The 25,124-nt window shown below is 36.6% G+C and overlaps 2 protein-coding genes and 1 pseudogene across 11 annotated transcripts; 1 reads left to right on the top strand and 2 right to left on the bottom strand.

Annotated features, from left to right (window-relative positions):
• Positions 1-1,107: 1,107 nt before the first annotated feature.
• On the bottom strand, positions 1,108-5,078 carry LOC111262270 (dual specificity protein phosphatase CDC14C pseudogene; annotated as a pseudogene).
• Positions 5,079-6,087: 1,009 nt separating this feature from the next.
• LOC111262239 (required for meiotic nuclear division protein 1 homolog) lies at positions 6,088-11,084 on the bottom strand. Of its 8 annotated transcripts, none has more exons than XM_022836343.2 (8): positions 10,987-11,084; positions 9,433-9,652; positions 8,957-9,040; positions 8,471-8,576; positions 8,089-8,224; positions 7,710-7,974; positions 6,944-7,221; positions 6,088-6,347 (listed from the first exon to the last, which is right to left on the bottom strand). In XM_022836343.2, exons 2-8 carry the CDS (start codon positions 9,640-9,642, stop codon positions 6,239-6,241), a joined length of 1,188 nt encoding a protein of 395 aa, XP_022692078.1. In that variant the 5' UTR covers positions 9,643-9,652; positions 10,987-11,084; the 3' UTR covers positions 6,088-6,238. The 8 variants fall into 8 exon arrangements, with proteins under 8 accessions (XP_022692078.1, XP_022692129.1, XP_022692138.1 ...); XM_022836394.2 differs by lacking the exon at positions 10,987-11,084 and adding an exon at positions 10,900-10,918; XM_022836403.2 differs by lacking the exon at positions 10,987-11,084 and adding an exon at positions 10,861-10,875.
• Positions 11,085-11,140: 56 nt separating this feature from the next.
• On the top strand, positions 11,141-24,962 carry Nab2 (Nuclear polyadenosine RNA-binding 2). Of its 3 annotated transcripts, none has more exons than XM_022836336.2 (18): positions 11,141-11,593; positions 12,068-12,110; positions 12,618-12,762; positions 13,016-13,214; positions 13,567-13,689; positions 15,066-15,446; positions 15,630-15,813; positions 15,973-16,160; positions 16,482-16,588; positions 16,745-16,816; positions 17,628-17,780; positions 18,366-18,580; positions 21,266-21,454; positions 21,990-22,211; positions 22,510-22,642; positions 22,764-22,921; positions 23,722-23,813; positions 24,361-24,962. In XM_022836336.2, exons 1-18 carry the CDS (start codon positions 11,549-11,551, stop codon positions 24,457-24,459), a joined length of 2,748 nt encoding a protein of 915 aa, XP_022692071.1. In that variant the 5' UTR covers positions 11,141-11,548; the 3' UTR covers positions 24,460-24,962. The 3 variants fall into 3 exon arrangements, with proteins under 3 accessions (XP_022692071.1, XP_022692055.1, XP_022692062.1); XM_022836320.2 differs by having other exon boundaries at positions 11,142-11,593; positions 18,345-18,580; XM_022836327.2 differs by having other exon boundaries at positions 11,144-11,593; positions 18,345-18,580; positions 22,764-22,903.
• The last annotated feature ends 162 nt before the right edge of the window (positions 24,963-25,124 follow it).

The raw sequence follows: 25,124 nt of genomic DNA, 5'->3' as shown, positions 1-25,124 counted from the left end.
TACAGCGTCTACAGTGAAGTCAGATATTTTAAGGACAGCATGTAAAATTACCCGCCCCTATGTTCAGAATATAAGCAGGACTATAATATGCATTAAAAAGTTCCACTAAATTCAACTCGACCTTACTCAGTTTGAGTGATGATCGAAAAGAAAAAAAACAACTAAATGAAAACTGCCAAAGTGGCTGTGAATTTGATTACACATTTTTCAACTAATTTGGATAAAAAGGTTAAAAAAAACTAGAAGCCTGTTCCGTAGCGCCTTATTTTAAAAGATAATTCTTTTTTTATTAATAACTCAGCTTAAATTGATTTGAAATAGTGTTTTTTATGCTCTAAAATGCCGTTTTGAATCACAGGTTTAAAAAAATATATTTATTCTACTCTCTTTATGCCTCAATTAAAATAATTAGATTATAGGAACGACAAAATAGTGTTAGCAACATGGCTACCATTTTTCTGTACTCCATAAAAAACTTACGCATACTATTTCGCCCCCTCAACAAAGAATAGTGTGGCTAAAAGCAAAATTTTCAGTACAAATCAAAGTTTAGATCAGCTTCAAATTAATCCAGACTTATCGGAACAACAAGCTCACCCAGCCGCTCACTCTTCACACTGCGTTCTCCGTGTTGAACTAATTAAGTCGAAAGTTACATAGACTACTGAGAAGAACTCGTTACTGTTAGGCTACGTCATACACTTCTTCCTACCTTCCTATTTTTCACGAAAGAACTCTCTATAAAAAAAAAAAGCGCACCAGTAATATAATTTTTACTAAAATTCTGAAGTCATACAAATTTATAAAGGTTGGCTAAAGAGCGATCTGTGCTGGTTCTATTTGAAAAAAAATAATGCATTACTACTTCTACTACACTAGAATGGTACTAAATCTGTACTAAACTGATCTTCTCCGTATATTTTATGAATAAACATATGGGAAAGTGCTCTAGTACAGTCAGACTACTGGCGACCTTAAATTACGTAAATCGTTATATATTACAAAATTTTGGTATTGAAAAATATAAACAACAAGGAATAATAAGAATAGACATTTAAAGGAATGTAATACAAAAATGTATTAATTAGCAATAGAAAACACCACGCATTTTATGAGTAGAAAAATTATATTATTTGTGGGCTTTATTTTTTAAATTTAAACCCACCTTTAAAACACAGGGCGTTCATAACAGTCAAATATTGTGTGAACATCAAATATCTGCAGCATGTATGAGTGCCCATAAGACCATGAGTGCCAGAACGTAGATCATATACAAAGACTTAATAAGATTACAGAGAATAGTGTATATACTCATATCTATATATTTTTTATTCCGATTAATTTAGTGTAAATATTCGTAGTAGGAACTACGAACTTCTGTCACGTGCTTCTCATATTTTCGTCTCCACGAAGTCACAGCCTTGACGCAACTAACACTCGTTGTCATTTCATTCGTGTAGGTCTGGTCAAATGAAGTCATGCAGGGCAATCGTTAGTATATTTTAACAAATTGCTTTTTTACCAGAATCGCATCATAGAAAACGGTAATTAATCTATAAAAATGCATTTACTTAAACCGGGACGAAGGAGCAAGAGTAGGCTGACGATTAGATAGGAGCTGGCGTTACGATTAAGAGAAAATATGTATCCGGTTAAACCAATGAAAATTTCCATTTCAATCAGCCCGTAGTGCAACTAGATACCTATTTTTGACAAGCTATATATTGAAAATTTTCCCCATATTAACCTATACTTAAAATACCTTTCGATTTCCTGTATGCTATATGTACCTAAATGTCTTATTCTATAATAATATAACGGGTCGTCGGATCTTCATCGTGCCTATGACCTTTAATCGCTTTCAGTGCGAATATTCTCTGTACAGACAGATAATTTCACAATGTGTTTTGTGTTTACCTAGCTGATACTGATCTATTTAAATAAAGAAGGACCATACTCTATTATAAAATAGCGACCCATTGCACTATTGCTTGCTACTCTTTGCTGTGGCAATATTTATTGTTGTGACATGTCAACACATAACGGGTTACGACCACGCATACAGATAACACTATTAACTGATGCAACCTAGCATTACTAATTATTCAACTACAACTCTTTTTTAATATAGTGGGCGCGTGTGGAATAAGACAGCCCTCATAACATGCTACGTATACTATTTTTCTCGTGTCACGCATTCAATCTGTCAACGATGAGGTTATCTTCGCAAGCTATCACTGACTCTCTCATTCACTTGGTGACCTATGTTGCCTGTTTCGGTTTCGGGTAACTAAGTCCTTAGACCTTTTTGTTACAAATGAGATCGTATTTGCCGCCGTTTCTCTCTGAATATGTTTTGAAATTATGACATGTTGTCATGACATTATAGTAATAGTGGATTATGTGCAGATGGTTAATTGGATGAATGTAACGTCATGTTGGGTTTTTTTAGTTCCGCAAATTTAGCCGTCGGAAGGGGTGGAGGAAATAGTAAAGCTCAAGAAGCATTTAACGTGCTTCCGTGCGCAAGTACATCGGTCTTGTAGGGCTGTGATAGACAATAGGCGCGTGCCAATATTGAGGTACCGCTTGCGTTACCTTTCTTGCTTCCTGCTCAAATAAACCCGAAGTTCAACAGATCCGGGTGCAGGAAGGCCTTTGTTTGTAATCCATTTTATCATCATACTTGACACGCTGGGCAACTTCTGCAGGCATTTTTGCGTGCTCGGCTGCGAAGCTGACGCCGGGTAACCACCCCGACCGGACGGCTTAATCGTCAAATTTTCTCAACACCGCGTTGTCTGCGTACAGCTTTAATTTTATTCAACCGGTCACCTTGGCTCTCAAAATTATTATTTGTATAAATACTGCTAATATTTATATTTGTGCTACTATTGTTGTTGTTGTTAGTACTTCTAATTTCGTTATTGTCGTTGCTATTAATATTATTGTTCTGAATATCAAGCGTGATGTCGGCTACACATCTTATGATGTCTTGCTCAACCTTTGGGTTGTTATTCCGTTTCACTCGACGTAAGACAGTGATGTTCTCTTTGGTTTTCGTAGGTGACGTTGATTCGTCTTTCGGTGATCTTGTCGTGAGTGCTGGCAATTTATCACTTACGAATCGATCTGGCACTAAACTCCACAAAAATTCTTGTTTATCTTGCAACCAGTGCTGCTGAACCCCAATCACACTCCCTGGGCGACAGATTCTTAGCCAAGCAATGGCCTCATCAGCCGCTAGAAGAAAGTGTTTCATTATATAACAGGCGATTAGGGTTCCGGTGCGACCAAGACCGGCTTTGCAGTGCACAGCTACAGCGCCATCGGCATGCTCACATATTTCGATAAAGCGGAGCATTATTTCATCTGTCGGAGTACTTCCGTCGAGAAAGTACAGGTCGTGATGTCGAAAGCCATTATCAGTGAACTTACTTGCATCGTACATTTTTTTATTCAATCGGACAACATCGGTAACGCAATGTTTACGGAAATACGAAAAGTAGGTCTCTGGTGAATGTAATGTTTGACTGTTCTCGATACGGGCAACATTGTGCGGTCCACAAAAAGCAAGTATCTTCTTCGGAAGAATCCAATTAAAGTCTCCGTTTTCGACTCTCTCATAAAATTCATACTCATCACAGGAGAACGTCGCAAAGTCTAACCATTTAAGCTTAAATGCTTTTTCCACAGCACACAAACAAGATCTTAAAGTCAACGGATACGTGTTAGGTCCTAATGCAGCATCTCTAAACGCTATATAATCTATCTTAGTTTCAAGACTGGCTATTGCTTCTTCGGCCGTTCTTTGTAGACTTAGCACTTGAAAGGACCCCATCAAATAGGCAGAATTCACTCTATGACGCCCATCTGTTCCGCAAACATGGACGATCTTCTTATGGAATTTCTTCGCACTGGAAAGTTTACGCTGCACTTTAACGCAGTACCTATATAACATCGATAGATTGAGTGGGCCGAAGTCATTGTAGAAATTCTCATATACCAATTCCTTATCAATATTAAACGAGTGCACATCTTTTCGAGCCGATAGTTTTGCGGCAACCTCCGCCGAACAGCACACGAAATATAAACGACCAGGAATTATCGTACTAAACTGTTCGCACTCAGATGCTGTGAAGAACGTAGGCTCTTGTTGGAGTTGTTGTTGTTGTTGTTGAATAGGGAGCATAAGTTGTGTCTGTGGCTGGTGGGCCTGGGTTCCGATCCCAATGTCCATTGTCTAGTCGGACACGTCGCAACAGAGCCCAATTGCTCTACGCTTTTTCTAAGCAACAAAACGTCAGCGTTAGTGCGCCTTCACCGACCACGACGCAGACAACAAGGCCCACGTCCAGCTGTCGCTTTTCCCCACATAAATCAGTTCCTTCGAAGTGCCTTCTTTGACCTCTCTTCCTCCTCCTACGTGATCACAGACAATGGCCAATTATTTGACCGATGGCTGAAATGGTCCGAACGTAAACAGGACACTTCGACCAACAATGACATAAAGAACATTTCGATCTTCTTCATGGCAACCAGTACACGAAACAGGTAAAACAGATGATTTCCACCAGCCGTCTGATCTGTTTCGTTGTGTCCGTGCTGTACTACTAAACACAAGTTTATTAGCCTAACAGCGAAACAAAAGGACAACGTTAATTCACTAAATAGGTATCTTTGTAACTGCTAAGATGCGAACGAATTGGTCAATTGATTTTTTGTTGCTGGCTTGTGGGGGCGGTTCACGGCTGCGATAGTCATCGAATAGTAGCAACAAAACAAAGACAAGGACCGCTGCGGGAGCATCGGAGCACAACTGACCACAACAACAACAATTCCAGCAACAGCTGCTAGAGCTTTTTCCGCCTGCTGTTCCTATGCTCACTACCGCTGTTGCGTAGCAGGGAAAACTATAAAGACAAAGATGAGCCAAAACTGAGTGGCGTCGTCTGCTCGACCCGGGCAGAGCGAAGGAAGAAGATGGCGGAAGCAGCTGCCCTCACCTCAAATAGACAGTTACCTATGCATGGGTTGCACAGGTACATGCAAACCCTAATAGTCTTTTCCCAAAAAAAATAAAAATCTATATCTCTAACATCTTCAGATCAAACTAATAATAAAAAGAAACTTCAATTATGGACATTACTATCCATAACAACTCTGTAGACAAAAAGCTCTTCGTTTAAAGGCTTTCCTTAAGCTCGAAAGGACATATTCGCTCTATTTGCATTATTACAGCGCAGTACTGTATCAAACAAATTCTAGTTACGTCCTTCAAAACGAATACGGCAGTATTCAGTGCACGTGTGCCATGTCCTCAAATCTTCAAAAATGATTTTGAACTCAATCTAAGGGACAGGCTTGAGCTTTACTTTACTTTGTGCTTGGGTTTACTAGATCGTTTCAACGTTTCAGATGCTTTGAGAAAAAAATCGCAACAGTATATGGTGAACACAAAAATGGAAACTCTTCTTTACATGTTTGAAGTCTCTAAGACGTTTATTGACTAGTATGCTTTTGCTTGAAATTTAATTTTTGGCACGATTCATGCATTAAGCTTTCATTTTAATTGGGTGTTTACTTTCATTCTTACTTATGTTTCAAAATAATCCAACCCGACATGACCCGTTTGGCCTATACATAGTGAACGAACGAGCGAGTGTGGCGTCACAGGTTCAGTCACTGCTCCAGGTTTGACGGGCCTGTTGTTGACCTTTTTTGACACTATAGGCAATATAGTAAAGTTTAAACCGTTCGAAACACTTAAATTCTGATTCCCGTCCGTATTTTCTGCTATTCCTATGGAACGTTTTTCTATTTTAATGAGGAAAACTAAAAACTAGAGAGAACCAGGTGTAAGGACGAGGTAGACATTACCTAAGCGATACAGAATAACGTTGTGTACTATTTTCGTACATTAAATTAATTGTATGAAACCAAACAAAAAATTAATGTACTGCAAGTATGAACATGGTAACAGCAACATTATTATAATACTTGGTTTTCAAGAATATTTCCAATGCTTTTGCTTTACGCGGTCTTCCATAGTGCCTATCTTTTGCAGACAGAAGGAAACACTGAAAATGGGTAAGGACAATCTTGAATAACCAGGTTATTTTATTACAGGTAAGGATCGCATGTAACATTATTATTAATAATAGATTAACTTAAGTCTCATAAGTTTTCTTAAAAAATTATTTTTACCGAGATCATTCATTCCTTTTGTTTTGTAAAATCATTTTTGAATAATTTCCTCTTCCTCGGAATGCGAAAATCTTTCCGCGTAGTGGATAAACTCGAAGATAACTTCCACAACAATTAAAATAATTATCATTAGTTCAAGCCTGTAAAACACAAAAAAACATTCAAACGAGATTTTATAATTGATTCACTACGGTACGTACGGATACGAAACATTGGTACTACACACATAATTCTAAAAGCATCTCTCTTAATTTTCCGTGTTTAACTACTTAGTTATGTAGTTGCGGATCAAGGAGTTTGAATTCATATCGTAAAAACGCTAAATAATTCGAGAGTACAGAAGGTCTGTTACATTAAAAGCGCTTTAATTATTTGATGTAGGAGAAATAGAAAATTAAAAACGCAGTCCAAAGCTCACGGTTGCTCGAGACTTAAAAGGTCAACAATACTTTCTAAAGATCAATTAAGGAAGGAAGTAAAAGGCAAGAATTAGCCAAAAGTAGATTATTCTAAATTCTGTCTTTTTTACTCCAACCTAAAAATGCTCTGTACTAATTCAATACTATTAGAAACGATCAGAAAAAACGTAGGGAGTGGAGGCCATTAATGAATGTCTATCCATTACATGTTTTCTGTATTTTTTTAAACTTTGAAATTTTTTAAGGCTGTTAGTAAATTAATAAATAACAATATTGCTATTAATAAATTATAAGAATAATACCGCATACACCCTGACCTGACGTGATGCTTATCCTCAAGATGATGTGAAACGAGGTCCATAAGTTCCTGGCAGTGCTTAATCTTTTCATTCATAACGCGTGTCCGTCGATCAATGGAGTACGTCTTTCGTGTTTTTAAGAAGTGAGCTTCGAGATCTTCGCGATCCCAGTAGAAATCGGGTATATCTAGAAGATCTGAAGATAGATTGAGCCTGTGACGTAAGGAGAAAAGTTCACCCGTTTTACGAAAAACGTGTTGTCTTGTAACTGTGAGTTTTTTGCCACTCTCAATTTCCTGTGAATGGTTCATTATTATCAATTAAAAAAAAGTTAATGCTGGTGCAGCTCGTTTTTATTTCTTTGATACTTTGATAGGGTCGATACTTCGCTTATATTTTTGAAAGTCTATGATGGTTTGGCTGAAACAATAAAGCGCATGAAGAAGGTACTCTTGTGTCCGAATTGCCAAGTTGTTTGTGTTTTCAGAAAGTTTTCTAGTATTTGACAAAGCGAATCACCATAATTCAGATTTCACAAATGTTCATTACATAAATGAGTGTTTATTTTCAAAAGTAAATATAGTGACACGTCAGTTAACAAACGCATAATTTATTTTTAATAACTAAGAACAAACTGCGCTAAGTTTGTTGCTTAACTATACTCTTGTTTTTGCGCCATTGCTGTGAATTTAAAAGATCCTCTCTTTGTTTAAACAAAGCTTCAATTACGACCAATAATAAGAATAAATAACGTAGGAAAATGCCAATCTCTAATAGCAATTACCTTGAGTATATCCTCAATGCTGGTTACGTATTCCTCAAGTGTTGCTTCCCATATTGCAAGCTTGACGGACAGGGCTATGCCATTAGAAAAAGCGTACATCTCAAGAGGATCAGCATTTCCCTCAAATTTTTCGACGTTTCCAAACGTGCTTCCTTTTTTTTTTTGTGCTGCGCCTGCTTTATGCTCCTGCGAGGTCAGTTCTTTGAGGTCTGGCTCGACGCGACGCAGCTCAATTATGCCATCTGAAATTCTTGTTTTCGGTCCGCTAATGCAAAGTGAAATCACTTTAGACTCACGATAGAAGAACGATAGGTTAGGTATAGCGTAAAAATGACTCACAAGATCCGAAATGTTACGTCTTCTGTTACTGGTAACTCACCTATGCAAAATGAACTCCATAAGCTCAATTTCATCTTCAACCATGTCTTGACGGTACGAACCTTTTTCAAAGGGCCGTAAAAATTGCAGCACAATATTCGCTTCCGTCTTACTAATATTCCAAAACACAACTGAGCCTGCTGAGTCACAGTTCAACATCAAAAACAAGGTATGAGATATATACAAAATATTCAGATGTAAGCTCTTCCTCTACTTCTTCCAAAAAAAAGTAGAAAATTATAGTTTACCTAAAATTAAGGCCTGAGTCAGATATAAGGTTCATTTTGAAACAAAGAAAGTATAAGACCTTTACTAGCTTCTAAGCATTCAAGGTGGCAATCTAGGTGTTCATTGATATTCTTTTTATTGATGTCATAGCATACCCTCTTCGAAAAAAAAAATATTCCTGGCTTTCCCGTTAACAAGATATTTCGCTCTTGCATGGATTGCATTACTTTCTTCCGGCAGCGTAAGCGGTTCGTAAAGGCCCTGTCAACAGAGAAAATAAGATGTTACTCAAGAGCATTAAACTTGATATGTATGTTCTCGTTATTGGATAGTACGTTAGCTACTTGGATCAGCTACCATATACACCTCAAATCCATCGCGAACCAAAAATTACCTAGTTTTATATTACCTGTATTGTTGCATGGCGCATATCTTACGACTAATTGCGAAGGCGAACTAGTTCAAGAATAAGGATATATATTATTATACAAAGTGGGCAGACCACGTATAATAGTAGAGTTTCATTGTTTTTATTGCTAGGAAGTCCAACTATGATAATCGGTGCTGCTGTAAAAATTCTAACAACTCCAATGAGAATGGCTCAACCAATATGACAAAAGATGGCTCAGGTTTTTACCAACCTGCTCCGAAAGACCTTTGCGTATCGCGGTAAGATCATACTCTTCACACGTGGCATACGCTAATATGTTTGGCTTCCCCTGGAACTAGATTGCATATTTACATTACAAGATTCACGAAATTATCGTTAAACAATATCTTTTCAACAGAGCCGAAGTTTTGTTAAGCTAACTCGTTATTTCTGTAGATTCATTCTGCACCCAGTCAAGGATAATTAAGGTGACAATTAAGAATCTTTTTGGGTCCGACAGAGTGTTTACTAAGGAATGCTGCTTTAAAACTTTTTCTTTACTTTTAGTATAGATAAAAATGATAGAGATACCACGTTCTTCACTTAAAACGTTTTGTATTTATTATATAATGATTTTATGCGGCACTCAAGTATATATATATACTTGTATGTATATATTTATATATATATATATATATATATAGCGTGTATGCGTGAATAGATCGACATGAACTGATGCAAACTTACGCTTGTTGTTCTTTTTTTAGATACTCGTTTTTTAGTCGAGAAGCCTAACGCTTGCAAATCTGAGGTGTTTTGATTGCGAGATGCTTCTGAACCAAGAACACTGTATCTCGCATCAACTGCAATTTTTAGAGTAGGTGTAGTTGCCCTTAGTAACAATCGGTGAACGTTAGAAAGTTGGCATGGCGATCGCAATGGCCTTAGAAAATTCATGACGGTTCACCTACAAAACGTATACATTTACTTAATTTACATATTTCATCAATTTACACATGTTACTGTTGTTGCACAAAGGACCATCCAAACATCTCCTTCAGGAAACGAACATTTGGGTACCACATTTAAGGATGTTTATCAACGCGCGGATTCGAACTCAACGTGTACATATATTGCCGATAATCACGTGTTATCCGAAAATAAAGCTATATTGTGAGATAAAAATGAATTAAATATATATTGATAAGCAAACATCTTATAATTAATCACACTTAAGTTTCACGCCATGGTTTACTTGTTTTATTATTAACAATGACTGACGGCAAAAGCCAATTCCATTTTGGTTTGGAAAGTGTAGTATATGGTGGCGAACTTACGAAAATAGTTCTTAAACAATCGAATGAAAAAAAATCTAGCTAAAAATATACTTGCATTAACAAATTGTTTTTTTTTTTATAGTAAATACTGCATCATTACCGCTTCTTAATCAGCTCATGCACCCACCCTCATGTAACGCTGGTGCAAATCTTTATAATTGCTGTTTTTTTTACCAAGGTCTTCTCATGAACTATTTCGGTACCACTTGTTAGATACGTCACCTACACACACAAATAAAGTTGCAACACAACTTTTTTTTACTCATATGCGCAATTCTTCTTGCAAGAGACGTCACAGTATCATTAGATTCAGTATTTTAATATACAACAATCACCAGTACATCTCAAGGACTACACTGGCGACTTCTTTAGCTTAATTCAGTTTCCTCCTTTATTTGTTGTGAATAATAAGTAGGTGAGTATCTGGTACGTATCTCGGTTTCTATCCAAACATTTAACTGTTTTTCCGTAGAATTTTATTCTAGCCATACCATCTCATTGTGGTTTTCCCTCCCTATTCGAACGCTTTTGAAGCCGACCGGTACCTTAGTCAAACAGGCCTATCACCCTCTTCCCGCCGTCGTTTCTCGCTTATTTTGCCGAATAGCAAAACCATTGAGCAAGGCGGATCTACAGTTTTCTACACACTGCGGCAATAATTAATCGCTTATTGCAATGGTCATCACTACTCAACTACTGAGCTAAACGTTCTAGGATACCACACGACCATTCAGCAGGGCACTATTGTGATCCACTGCTCAGACGAGTCGCGGCGAACAGTCCATACCTAATATATGTATGTATAACTTGTTGACACGGGTATATATATATACATTACAATTGACCGACTGCGAGATATGTATGTAAACTGCCTAACTATATGTGTGTATCGACGATACGTGTCGCCGGCTCAAACACGTTCTTTCCGTGGCCCTTATTCCTGTTCGGTCGTTCGTCCGCTCACCTTTTAGTGCAACAAAACATAGACCCAATAACGAACCACTGTTATTGCGCTCGTGAGTTGTTGTGTTTGTTTGTCAATAGAGACCTCGACGAGGTACCGGGAGGGCGGTGTGCTCGTGTGTGGTATCGCTGCTGCTGCTGCCGTCGTTGCCGTTGCTACTGCTGCTCTTAGTGTTGTTGTGGTGCGGTGCGATGTTCGCTCACAAACAGAGTGATGGTATTCTGCTATTATCCTTAGATCGTTTTTGCTGATCTAAAGCACCGTATTCCTGCTGCTACTGCTAATGCTGCTGTGTCTGTAGCGCCATTTCTTTGGTTGGTGTTACTTGATTCCTACATTTCTCTCTGATGCCGCAGCATCTTACAGCTGGTGCAGCATTGACTTCAGTTAATCGATTGACGGTGTCGCAGCTAATTACGATTAAATTAGCTATCTGGTTGTTGTAGGCACAGTGAACTATTCAATATAAGCCATGGAACAGATGCCTGTCCTGCGTACACTTTGAAAACGTGAAAAAGAAGACCAACAACAGAAAGTACGGGTGCTCGTGCTTGTGGTGATAATGACGGCTGAACCCAGCGGTCAAGATGTTAGTCAACGAATTCGGGTTAGCTTAATAACTTTTATATTTTACTTACTGTGAATTTTTGGATGGATCGTAACGATTCATTTATTCACTACCGTAGTAAGAATAAGTATTGGAAGAAATCAGCGGTAGTAGCCAAGTGTCTGAAGGAACACCTAACGGCAGTACCGGACGTAAAGATATAAGCCTTCTTAACAGTATCAAAATCAAACTGACGGATGCTTTTTTTAATTAGAAAAGGCGAATAGGTTTACAGCTTTAGAAATAGATATACTGAATAAAAAAAACACATTTCATGCTCTAAATATAATAAAGTTTTGACTTAAGAACGTCTTGGTACATTAAATCTTCTTATAGTTAACGTAATTTTCATTTATGAGGATTGCATATACAGCGTATTCATAAAAAAGTGCATTTCAAACGGGGTGAAAGTAAAAACCTAATCTATTGCAGAAGTATAATCATTGTTTTTTGGTAACAATTTCCGATTTCCAGAATGCGATTAAATCGAAGCTCGTTGACATCGGCTGCTATGTCGGTAAGTGACGAATTTACAATCGTTTGTGCTAGTTCAGAAGTGTTTAGGTATATAGAAAGGTTGGCGGGAAGTGTAAAACATGCTGTGTAGTGAAAAGTACGCATAATGTGTTTGTGACCAAATAAAAATCATAGCTAAGACGGATGGGTTTTACAGTTGAAAAGTTAAATGTGTATATATTTACTGGTGGAATATTTTAATCGTCATGCACGAGGATATAAGCACGGCACGCATTAATGTAGTCAAGCTGACCATGTCTTGAATGAATCTCTCAAGTTTTCTTTTTTCAATTTTGAGTTTCGTTCGCCTTTTGAATCTTTTTGATGTCCACAAGAGCCTAGCAAAATACCTCGGGGAAGTTTACTGCATGCGCAAATTGACTAAAAAGGAGACAAATGTAATTAAGGCTAAGAATGTTTACAGATAGTTTTTACCAAAGGCACTCAAAATTGAAAAAGATAATCTCTTAACATTATTAGTTCGCATGCTTTTTCACGGCTATTTCAGATGACGAGCTTCCAGATTACGTAATGGTGATGATTGCAAACAAAAAGTCAAAGGATCAGATGAAAGCTGATCTAGAACTCTTTCTCGGTGAATATTGCGGCGGATTTTGCGATTGGCTTCACCAAGTACTCGATCATCTGCAGAGGTATTATAAAGCTGATCCTACGGTTAATGCGAACGTCCTATAAAATACAAGTGCCTATACAGTGTATATGCACTGATCCAATGAAAAATCCGTTCCAGCAGCGAGAACCGAAATAACTCAACTAAAGCGATAAAGATTAAAAAGGAACGAGAAAAAATTGTATAACATTGACTTTAGTTTATATAGACTCAACTGATATTTGGCTAGGCACAACTTTTTTTAAGATCGAAGTATTTTGATCCTATATGTATAGGTTTGCCCGAGAAGGAAAACACAAGATTGATTTATTCGAGGAGAAAAGTAAATCTTCAAAAACTAAAGAAAAAGATAAGGTGCATCGATGGAAGGATAAAGAACGACCCGCTCCCCCTGGATCATTTGTGTCGGGCGATGAAGTAGCGCTTCATCTTGACGTTGATGAGAAAAGAGAATTCGAAGAAGCGGAAACTAAGGTTCGTATTTATGTTTGGTATTTGAGACGAAACTTAGTGGGATAGCTTGAGAATCAATAAAGAAGAGTCAAGAGTCAACAATTCAAAAAAGAAGATCAGATAAAATATTAATAGATTTTCTTTAATCTCCTTAAATATGCATGAAATAATTTTACTTCAGTTTTTGTATGTATCGACTTGATTTTCTTATTTATTTTTCCCGCCGCTCTGCGTATAAAAGTCGATTGGTGACGTCGCACATGTTATCTATTACTTGTCTAACGTATATATATTAATTAAAAGACAATGAAAAACTGAATTCATGTATTAAAGAAGAAACTTGGTTGCGGAATCTTATAATTTCTCTGTACAGAATAATGTCGAAAACACCAAAAAAAGAGAGTCCCGACGTTCTCGATCTCGAAGCCCGCTCAAGAAAATCGAGGAACGCACCAAAAAGAAATTACGTGAACGTGTAGATGAGGTTACTAAAGAGGTTTGTTATCTCTTAGAACTAAGTTTGCTTCATTTTGTCTCTTTTTATAGTTGCAATTACCTTAAATTCGTGAACGGTCTTGGAGGATTTATATTGCCTAGATTTTTTTTTATAGAATTAGGCTTGGCGAACATACGCACCCATACTGAAGATTTTTCTCATGGATTACAGTTGTATATTTATTTGTAATAGTATCCAGTCATCATTTGGGTTATGCATTTTTGCTAGCTTCAACCGATATAAATGGTTTTATAGATATTGACGCAATGTCACGGCATTTCTGGTACATAATAGCAGTTGTAATGTTTAACCATTCTTACTGCACACATTTAGTATCTATTTTATGAAATTAAATGCGGCCAGAATTTATTAATATCAAAAGGAATTTGAAATTGCGTTCTTTAAAACTTAACGACTTTGTAATGATGTAAAAGAAGGTAATTTGTCCGTTAGAAAACATTTCTAACACTTAAGCTTACAGGAGGACTCCACATTTTTAAATATTCTATTTGGCTAATTTTTTTACGATTGGCTGACTTCCGTATTATTTCCATATATATCAGTACCTGGCTAGCTGTGTCAATGTCTCAAACGTCTATCTCTCAAGGTATTTACGTGCAAAGATTGGTCAAGGATTTTTTTTGGATTATGTCGTAAACATGTGAATGAATGAAGAGTAATGACCAAATCACCTCGCTATGAAGGTGCTGTGTTTTATTAATAGCTAATCACTGGTATCAGCATAGATATCTATTTGAAAAAATGATTTTTATAGCGAGAAGTTTTCATGTGGGCCTAGTAATGGCATTTGATACCCCTCATCAATATATATTGGCTTAAGGGCCTTCTTTCCATTTGCAAGAATTTCTCGTTGAACTCTAAACTAAAACCAACCATGTAAGCGGTCAAACAGCGCCTGCTGATCTTCGGTCTCTACGCCATTATATTGCTACTACCCTCACAAAAATACACAATTTTTAGAATTAATGTAGTTGACGCATGACGCATCGCTTCGAGACTGTCATCAAGACAATCTATATTTTGAACCAATCTTGACCAATCTTTAGCACTCATAATGCTAGATATTTGCTATATTAATCCAGCTACCCTAGTAGTATCGGCGGTGTCAGCTTTAAATAAAAATGATGAGACAAATTCGTGTTTACATCGGAAATGTGGTTAAGTGACCAGGAGGCTAAAGCATTGGCGTTTTATTTATTACCATACATGTATGTCCGAAGCTTAATTTGCTTAAATTAAATAACTCACGATTTAAAGATTTCCTTAGCTGTTTTTACCTTTACAACGCAAAGAAGATGATCGATTAAAATGATTGCACCTAGTGTAACATGTTGTGCAAACATACAAACATTTAGGTAAAGCGAAAGGAAGCGTCACGAGGTTGCGGAGATGGCAAAAGCGAATCGAGCAGTGTAAGCAGTCGCAAGCGAATCGAGGTGGACAGCAGCCGTGACAGAGTACACACAAGCAGCAATTCCAGTTCAATTAAACATATTCGAAGTCCTGAAAGGACTCGAGGCAGCGGAAGCTCGTCAGCTTCTAGGCGATCCAGAGTCATTTCTCCGACAATGACACGACCTCAGAACTCTTCCAAGGATTACGGGAGAGACCATGATCGAAAGGAGCGAGAAAAAGTTACTAGGGATAAAGTTGAGCCACGACAACGAGGCCGAGCCGAACGAAAAGGAAATACTGATGACCGAAAGGATAGGAGGGACGAAGGGGATAGAAAAAAGGTTTGAATTTGATCAATTATCAGCTAATGACTTTGTGCCCATCACTATATATACTCGCCATCGACATGCACTACATAGACATGCATATTTCAATAACAACATGAACATGCTCAGCTAGCCAGGTGTGTATGCAAAAACACTGCTTTCGGTACTATGTTTAATGGGTTTTTTTTTGCATGAAAGCTACCGATCACGCAGTTTAGTTCTCGGAAAAGCAAGGCGCCGGGAACACAAGAGGTGTCGAAGAAGAGTCCTGAAGTTCGCATCGAGCGCACAATCGAAAACGAGAAGGAAGAAACCAAACGGCCTCCGGTGCCTATAAAGGGCCGCTTAACGTCAACGATTGGGGCAGTCGTTACAAATGACGGTAACTCTGCATATGATACGAACTTCACTGAATCAAAATCTAGTACACTAAAAAAATATAATTACCTACCTGTATAAATGCGTATAATTAAAATCTAACTGTAAAAACAAAAACAGTAACTTAGGCATTTTTATGTCGTACTTTCAACTCAATTTTTAGCGAGCTCCTCGGATTGCGAAGATGAAGCAGAGTATGATCCCTCGAGACCTCAGTTGCGTTCTGTCGCTACCGTGGCACCGCGAAAGAGAGTTTTTGTTGATAAAGATCATCTCGAAAAAAATAAAATTCTCGCCAAAGCGCTGCAGGATGCGAATAGAAGTACCGCTTCGGCCACAACCCGACAAATGGTAATTAGTTATTGAGCTAACATATATCCTTTTAACTAAAGTAATTAGAATAGAAGTCGCTTGTTTCTTAGCAAAACTTAGCCGTTGCTCGGTGAGGACAAACGTATAATATCGTTCGAAAAGTAAAACACTGCCATAAAACTATATTTAATATTAAAACTTATACTTTATTTGACTTGATTAGGTTCAGTCATATCTTAGCATGTAGCCAATCTAAGGCATTAGTTTATAAGAGTAGGCTTGTAAACCTTGGAACGTTTATCTGTATCGCTAAATTGATTGAAACATACTAACTTCGATGAAATTGGTTTGCTGATTAAGGAGTCCTTAATGGTTGTTGGCCGGAGACCTGATGAACGCGCTGGACCAGCGAAAAGAAGTATTCAGGACCGACTTGGAGCTTACGTTACGGATGCTATCGCCGCTAGGTAAAAAAATGTTTTGTCATTTTTATCGTCACTTGTACTACGACTGTAAGTGCGATCGGCTTTTATAATGCTGATAATAATCATATTTACCTTGTTGCTAGGCCATTCACTTACGAAAGAAACTAATAAACATTGTATTTGTTATTATGACGATAGAGTGGCAGAAGTGAAACGTCGAAGAGAAATGCCGCCAAGTTTAGCAGATGATGACGATGACGATGAAAACATGTAAGTTAAAATATTTTATAATGAACCTTTTTCTTCTATGTACACCATTTAGTATGGACTTTTGTAAAATAGCTCTAATCTACATTTACCAATAGCGTACTATTTTCCGCCGCTACATTTACTGTTTTTTTCTTGTTGTACGTTTTTCTTTGTTACTTGAATCAGTTCATTCTATAACGGTGAACTAGCGCACAAAGTATATATGCGAATTATATAGCAAACGTAGACCTCCTCCTTGAAACAACGGCTGTAGCTAAGAAACCAGAAATTAATTAGACAAATAAAAATGAAAAATCTCAAATTCTCCGGGTCTTGCTTTCATAATTTGGACAATTTTTCTACGAATTTAAAGGGTCTAAAAAATCACCTTTTTTTAATGTTTAGTTGAAATATACTCACGCTTTCAATGAACTCAGTCCATCCAATAGCGACTTATTTATTCCACTACCGTAAAAAAATAGGCTTATATTCTATTGTCAAGCATCTTTTGACTAAAATTTAGTTTATATGAAAATGTGTATGATAAAATATTGCTTTCTGAAATTTATACTCACCAATCTACTATAATGGGATACGTGGATTTGCTAACTTTATTCCACAGAGACATTATGTTACATTCATTATGCTTTGAGACTTGTACACAATTTTTTGTTGAAAAATAATTTGTGGGAATAAACTTAACTCAGACAGAAACAATATCTCAAGAAGAAAATGCACTACTACTCAGAGCAAAAACCTTCCCGTGTATTATGGCTTCCTAGAGAAATAAATAATGCTTTGTTAATATCCCTTGGCAACTGTTTTGTTATAGGGCTTCTAATGATTTGGAAGTAAGTGGGGGAGAAGCTACAAATGCAGAACGTGGTCCAGGGCCTCGAATCATCGTCACCATGAAACGGATACCAAGCGATATCGATAGAACTGCTCTTGATGCTGATAAAGAAGTTGAATTAGAAGATTTACGGTGAGAACTACTCTTGTTATTGGATGGTGCACGGCCGCTGTTATTCATTAAGGAGTGATTATCGTATTAGACTAATTCTATTTGCATTGCAAATGGGGAAAGATGATTGAAGAAAAAATAGAGTTAAAAAATTATGATAAAAAGGATACTTGTGCTGTAACGTATATATTGGGAAATGCCAATTAGATGAAAATCAGCTTTTTTAGATGTTTGCTTCCTACTATATTGTTCTTCTAAAACCCTACAACAGTTTTTTATAATTGTCAGCTGCACTAGGAAATATGCAGATGTTAACACTTCAAACAACTACTAATGTTACAGATTAATTTATACATTGGGTTCGCCCACATTGAGTTAATTATTTTTACCCACCTTGACAAGACAACTTTCGAACTCGAATGTCTTTAGCTGTCCTAATATTGGATTATCAAATGAACATGGCTTATCTTCAGATCAGGGGCTGTACAGCATATGCTACTATGTAAGTTCTAGTTTAAATGTGGCACTTAATTTATATATGTACTCTCAAAGTTACAAAATGTTCATTTATAAAATTAATTTTAGGTTATCTTTGATACGAAACAGCAATGCCGTTGCAGTAACTAGCGGCGTCAAAGGCGAACATATTAATCAACAAATTTCAACATCTGCAGCAGCGGCTGCTGCTACTGCATCTTCATCACCAGCTGTAGTATCATCATCTCAGAAATCCGAAGAGAAAGGTACCATATTGGCGGTGGATTCGGACGGCAGTCAACCCGTAACAGCACTACGAAAGAAGATGGTCGTTACTAATAAAAGTAAGTTAACCTAAGTGTACTAGAAGCCTCGTTATCTTATTACGTTCTACAATCTTACATATTTGTTGTTGCGAAGATGTTACTCAGTTAACTACATTAAAATAGTATCTCGTTGGTCATCGTTATATTTCGATTAACAGAACCAACATTCAATGGCAGCTACCTATACCTAAAAGGGCTAACTGGTCCCTCAGACTTCTGAAAGCAAAAAAAAAGGAATCACTAGTGAGTTTTAAATATAATTTGTCATAACTTAAATATCATCATGATATAAAAAAACACCCTTGGATACAGAAAATACCAGAAGAGACCGGGGCTATATGGAACAAAATTTGCTTAACGTGGTTGTTGAGCATAACTGTTGGTACGAAAGAAAAACTTACATATCTTCGTCAAAGAGTCTTCTATTATGTGGACCAAATTGGCTCACTGAAATTTATTCACTTCTGAGAAAATATATATCGAAAGCGAGAAAATATATGAAGGCAGACAAACCCACAAGGTGATGTTATATGGACCAAAGGTGGGACTATATCGGCCACTAATGATTTCGTGCTAAAAAAATGGTCATTCAACAAAGTTAAAAGGCAAATGTACTTTTTTTTGGAGGAGCTACGATTAAGGCAAAAAAAGACGATGCGTTATAATTTTTTTAATTATCTTTTTCGTCGTTCAACAAAGGTTTAGTGAAATGCGGCATAAATGCGCAGGTGTTGTATGCAATCCCAATTTTGAAGCTTAATCAAACAAGAAACTCCAGTAACGCGAATCGCATTACATTCCTGATCCATGCTCATTGGGAAAATTATTGAAGTTTAACAGCATTCAAATTTAAAATCAACGTTCTCTTGCTGGTGGTCGAATTTCTCGGTGAAAGATTTTTTTTTAAAGGAATTTGCATAAAAACTTCATATACTCAAAGTATTTATATACTGTTAAAACCGTCCTTCATGGACATATTGATTCAATGTTTTCACAGTGTTGATCCGCGTGTCGGAGACAATTTATTTGATAGTCTACTAAAATAAAGTCACTTCATAAGGTTATGTTCCGCATAAGCCATTGGACCTTAGACAAGATTAAAACTTCACGTTTGGAGTAGTAAACGAATTAACGATGTTGATTCCTCTAAATTTTGCACTAGCGGTAATGATACTGGTTCTTTGGTGCAGAACTGAAGGCGGCCAGATGATCTGTCCTTAATATCTGACTTTTACGATATAGAAAGTAACCCCGAAAACCCCAGTAATTATTCGGCACGTACGTTTTCGAAAATAGTTTTAAAATACTAAATCAAGGCACCAGTACTACCAGATATGCATTTCTTTATTTTTTTTTTGTGAAATTTTGGCTAAAATCATTTTCTTGTCGTAGATCTTTCACTTTGTCATATTAAATTTCTTATTATTAGTATATAGACTAACAACAGCGTTTCTCACAGTTTTAGGGACTATTTATAATATTCAGGAGAGTCCACAACCTTGATAGGAGTTCCTACAGTGCGGAAATACTGAGTAGTATCTTATTTTTACTCATATCCGTAAAACGAACCTATTGCCCCTTCTGTAATGAATTTGTGGCGTTGCTATTGAGATAACTTAATTTCTTTTAGTGCAAAGAATAACGGGTGAACGTATGTCGATTATGACAAAGACCACGTATAAATGTATTCTTCTAATTTCAATTTTATAACTCGTAAAAACGTGAAAGCTAGGTGTGAGAGCTAGGTGTGAGGAGTCTCCTGGTAACTGGAAAATTTCTGAGCTCTATGATGCTTGGAAATACACTGATATCCCAAACATGTTTATAGTGCTTTGGGTATTGAATTTCGTTTTAAATGCGCTAATTACCATCCTCGGGCAACTGAGATCTGTTTTCAATATATAGTACCGATTTGTTAAAGGTAATTCAAATAACTCCTTTTTTCAGTTCATATTAAGGGTCATAGTCTAAATACCATTCGAGCATGTTTGTCGGAAAAGCCATACAAGCAATCAGTGTGTCTTAGTAACCCATTTTTTAGGAGATGTTTGCGCTTCAATGTGACATAAGAAATATTTGATGGTGACTGGTATGAGGTACATATTGGTACAAAGTACGTATCTTAACTGATATAACTTATCATGCGTCTTTTTCTTGTATTTATGGGAAATTATTATGTAAAAATTATATTACAATTTTAAGAGTATTCTTATATTCTTAAGGATTAATCATCACTTGACACTTACTTGCGCCTTTTTCCGGTTGGAAACTTGTAGAACATAACGTAAGCAATTGGATGAAATATTTTTTTCTTAGATATGATTCATTGAGCATTTATTCAAGCTGGCCAGGCCTATGGAAAACTAATTTTCTTAATGCTTCTTACACATATATATCTGCTTAGGTAGCAGCGCGTTTTTGAAAATAAAAAATGAAGAGAAAAAATCCGCAAAAGTTATCTCAAAGTACATACATTTTCAATTAAATATTAACTATAGGTGGGATTTTAGTAAGTTTTCGGTCCAGTAGGAATATCCTTTTCGCCATTGTTATCTAAGAAATACAGGTTGCCATGTGTTTTTTAATTAATAATTAAAATAAGAAGATATTTGATCGTCGGCGAAACCACCCAATTAAGCTCGGTAATTTTCCTATACAAGGCATAGTCTGAAATAAGTAATGTTTTCCGCCCGGCTACTTCAGATGGTGTTCAAGTGGCACCAAAGGCGACGGAAGTAACTGGTCCAGTTGAATCCGACGGCGTTAACGCAGTGAACGTCACAGGTGGCAAGCCAACAGCCGTCACACTTCCTTTGGTGAAATCCTCTCCTGAGAAACTGCAGCAGAATGAATACGGTGAAGAGAAAGATGATAATGTAATTATGAGGAATGGTTAGTAAGTCAATTTTTTTCATTATGGCTCCATAGATAATCCTGCACTTAACCTGGGTTTAGTAGAGTACTTAGTGCATCTTAAATATTTTCTATTTTAACAGTCCTATTTAAAGTTGTCTATTCCACATTCCCGGATAAGCAATAAACCATACCACTGTCACTGAAACCAGTATTTTTGCTTTCAGAAACTCTATGTATCGCGTTAGCTACTTATCTTTAAATCCGTTGCACTCGAAAAGGCAGATTTTTTAAAAATATTTTTAAAAACAAAAAAATACATGTAAATTTAAAAAATAAAAAATAAGTAATTTAAAAAATATATATATTTTTTTAAGTTCATAAAATTCATAACTGAATTTTTCAACATGTCGGTTCTGGATTCTCGTTCAGGAACCTACCGCTTCAACTGTATGCAGAAGTAGGGATAATCATATAATTAAGAACAAAAGTAGAATTATAAATAAGAGACTCCTTCTTGATCTCTTCAGTTGATAAGGTTTTGTACTACTGGTTTTGGTGTTTCTGAATACAGGTATGATTGTAAAGCCAAGTCCTTTATTGGCAGCATGTGGTGTGAACGTGAACACAGCATTGGCGATAAAAATGAATCCAACAAAAGAAGAAGCAGCAGCAAAACCTCTACCTGGAGCCGATCTGGATGCACATTCCGACAAGGCGCCTAACCAAGGCACCGGTACTACTGTAGCACTCCGCAAATCGAAATCTGTTATAGCTGAAAAAATTCCTCTCCAGTGTTAGTGTACTTTTGATTATCTTGGCTTTTGTTATAAATAACTGCTCATGACATTGCAACATACCCGTTTATTATTACAAAGTATTGAACTTTTCATCTATTCGTTCTTAAAAAGGCAAGTTGCAAGAAATACCAAATATTTGGCAGGCGTCTTTACAGAGAACTGCCCTTAACTTGGTATTTAAATCCAAGATACTTGTTCAGGCTCAATAAGCAGTATCTATTAAACGTATTAACAAGAAATTCTAAGTTAATTCAACGTGTTTATTCACCTCGTTTTCAAACCTCGCTTACTTAGCTCTGGATGATTTGGTTCCTAAATCGGCTCTCTTGGCATCTGGCGTTAACGCAAATGTACCGATGTCAAGTGCGAATGTCCGCAGAAGACAACGCTGCCGGTTCGATCCTGTCTGCACCAATACTATTTGCAGGTAAACTGAGCATAAGGACTACCATACGTGTACTGCTGACACTATGATCAATGGCTAAAATAAATATCGATTACGTGTATGTGTTAATGTTACTTCTTAAATGTATTCTATCTTCTAATAGATTCACACATCCGGGCCAGTTGTGCAGCTCATTTCCACTTTGCGGTCTCCCAGCAGCTAGCTGTTTATATCGGCATCCACCGTGCAAATTTAATCACAGCTGCACAAACCCTAACTGTCTCTACGCTCACAGTGAAGATGGTAGGTCTCCCTTACCAGGTGAGTTTAAAATTATTAGCCATTTATGATGGCATGCATATGCTATCAAAAACTGGAACAAAATGAAACCTGATTAAAAGAAAATCGAAATTCAAGGTGCTTCGAAGTGATACAGTGAAGTTTCAAGAGAGGTTTGTAATAATTAAAGGTCAGCTCTGTTGTTGTCTATTTTCTCTTAATTGTTTGTGGGTGCTCTTAATTTGTGGGTGCTACAAACAATTGTCAATGAAATCGACACTTACCCAAATAATAATCTTAACTTGAATATTTTTCATGGCTACGCAAGGCACCTGGATTGTAACATGTACAAGTTATTAAGTAGTTGATGTATAACATAATTTCATAATATTTTAAGCTGTATTTTCGACCACAAAATTAAATACACTTACATGCGACTAAAACAATATTAACAATTCGGTGTTTGTTTTAATAATACATTTTTGAGGCAGCTATGAAAATGAATATTTTAAAGAGCCTTTTTGACAAAAAAATTCTGCCTTACTGCCCGCGAGTACCCAGTAAGAAGCATAAAACGCGGACAGCAAACGTTAATTTTACGTGACGAACTATTTGACAAAATGGCTTAAATATACATTATAAATTTGGGGTACTTAAAATGAATCAACAAATAATCTATGTTGGTGATTGAAATGTTACTTTTTAACCCTAGTCTAAGTTATAGTCAGTCAGTAAATTCGAAACCTAGTCAAACAAAGTTTCGAATCTAACTGAATTGCGCACATTATATATACCTACTTAAGTCATTTCTATGCGTGATGTATCCTTATTTCTATTTTCAGTGTTCACAGCCAATGAGACTGGTAAACCGACCCCATGTAAATTTTTCCCGAACTGCACAAACTCAACATGCCCCTTTTTTCATCCGGCTATAGTAAGTCGCATGTAATTTAAAATTCTTTAATAAACCTTTATGCGTCGCCACGTGGTGCTTGCCATCTAGAATTATTCACGGCCTTTATCTAAAGAGAAATGACGATTCAAGTTCGAAGAGTTCTATGAGGCAAATATAGCTTTAAGTAAGTAGAACGGTCAAGGTTCTTTTTTTGAAAGCGAGGGAGCATAAAAACGATAAAATAGTTATTTCGCAAAAACAGTGTTAAAATTTATTTCCGTGTATCGTTAACCCAACTTGGCCAATGAGAGACTGCCAAGGTTTTTAGCTAGAGATAAGTAGCCATTCATTCAACGTCCAATGTTACGACGTATTTTTTCGCGTCCAAACGAGATTTCTTTAAATATTCGCTAAAGTAATTTAACCCTAATTTAATAACTAGCCTGGGTTATAATGCCCTATATTTTAACCGTGTTTCAGCCAAAAAAAAGTGGACAGGCCTTCGGTACCTGTGACTATTCTTGAAGTATCATTTTAATTATGTGGGATGCAACTAACAAAGTCAATATTTGTTTTATCTTTGCAGCCATGCAAATTTGGCTTACGGTGTCAGGCACTGGGATGTCAGTTCGTTCATCCGGAAAAGTCCGTGGTAGCTAAACTGCGATGGGTAGCTAATAATTAGGTGAAACTGCGCGATGGATTAGTATCATTAAGTGAGCAGTTATCTTTTTTTGTTGGCCCTAAAGTCAAAAACGCTTCAAGTCTAAATCGGATTAGATCAGGTGGATGGAAGTTACAGTCGCACCACATAGCAGTGTCATGATGAAAGGCTGTGGAATAGTTCACTTTCATGGTTTACTAAATAACGAAGCTATCGCTTGGTGTATAATAAATATAACTGTTAAATTAAGCAAAATGATTGAAGCTCAGTACGAGCTGTCGTCACGTATCGCCACGAGCAGTAATGAAAGGAATATCTATAAACGAATTATAGTAGAGGTGTGAAGATGCAGGTGTTATTCTTGTGGATGATAGATACTACAAGGCTATTAAAAAATGTAGCCTGCATGAAGTAATGTACAAATGAAAGCATGGATGTAGTATTAAAAAAAGCAAATTATGAATAAATTTATGACTATATTATGGCAGGGGAAATGTTGTAAATATGCTTTCATAAAAATCAAATATATTTGTTTTTATTAGGCGTATTTGTATATCATAAAGAATCTAGAGAGGGAAGCGTCTGAATAATAGTTGATACGGTTCAAACTTGACGTGTTATTCAAAGATATAGTATCCGTTGCATTATGTAGAAGAAACACTCTAACACAGACACTAAGTGTAAAA

Source organism: Varroa jacobsoni, unplaced genomic scaffold, assembly GCF_002532875.2.
Source record: "Varroa jacobsoni isolate VJ856 unplaced genomic scaffold, vjacob_1.0 scaffold_68, whole genome shotgun sequence".
Classification (NCBI taxonomy): domain Eukaryota; kingdom Metazoa; phylum Arthropoda; class Arachnida; order Mesostigmata; family Varroidae; genus Varroa; species Varroa jacobsoni.
The sequence above is the reverse complement of the archived record's forward strand: the minus strand, read 5'-3'. Positions and strand labels throughout refer to the sequence as shown.

Coding starts and splice junctions, on each gene's coding strand:
- LOC111262239 (XM_022836343.2), bottom strand. CDS start 9,642: ATGAATTTTCTAAGGCCATTGCGATCGCCATGCCAACTTTCTAACGTT. Junction 9,041..9,432: donor CTAAAAAAAGAACAACAAGC/GTAAGTTTGCAT, acceptor TATGCAATCTAG/TTCCAGGGGAAGCCAAACAT. Junction 6,348..6,943: donor GAGGATAAGCATCACGTCAG/GTCAGGGTGTAT, acceptor TGTGTTTTACAG/GCTTGAACTAATGATAATTA.
- Nab2 (XM_022836320.2), top strand. CDS start 11,549: ATGACGGCTGAACCCAGCGGTCAAGATGTTAGTCAACGAATTCGG. Junction 13,690..15,065: donor TAGATGAGGTTACTAAAGAG/GTTTGTTATCTC, acceptor ACAAACATTTAG/GTAAAGCGAAAGGAAGCGTC. Junction 16,817..17,627: donor GACGATGACGATGAAAACAT/GTAAGTTAAAAT, acceptor GTTTTGTTATAG/GGCTTCTAATGATTTGGAAG.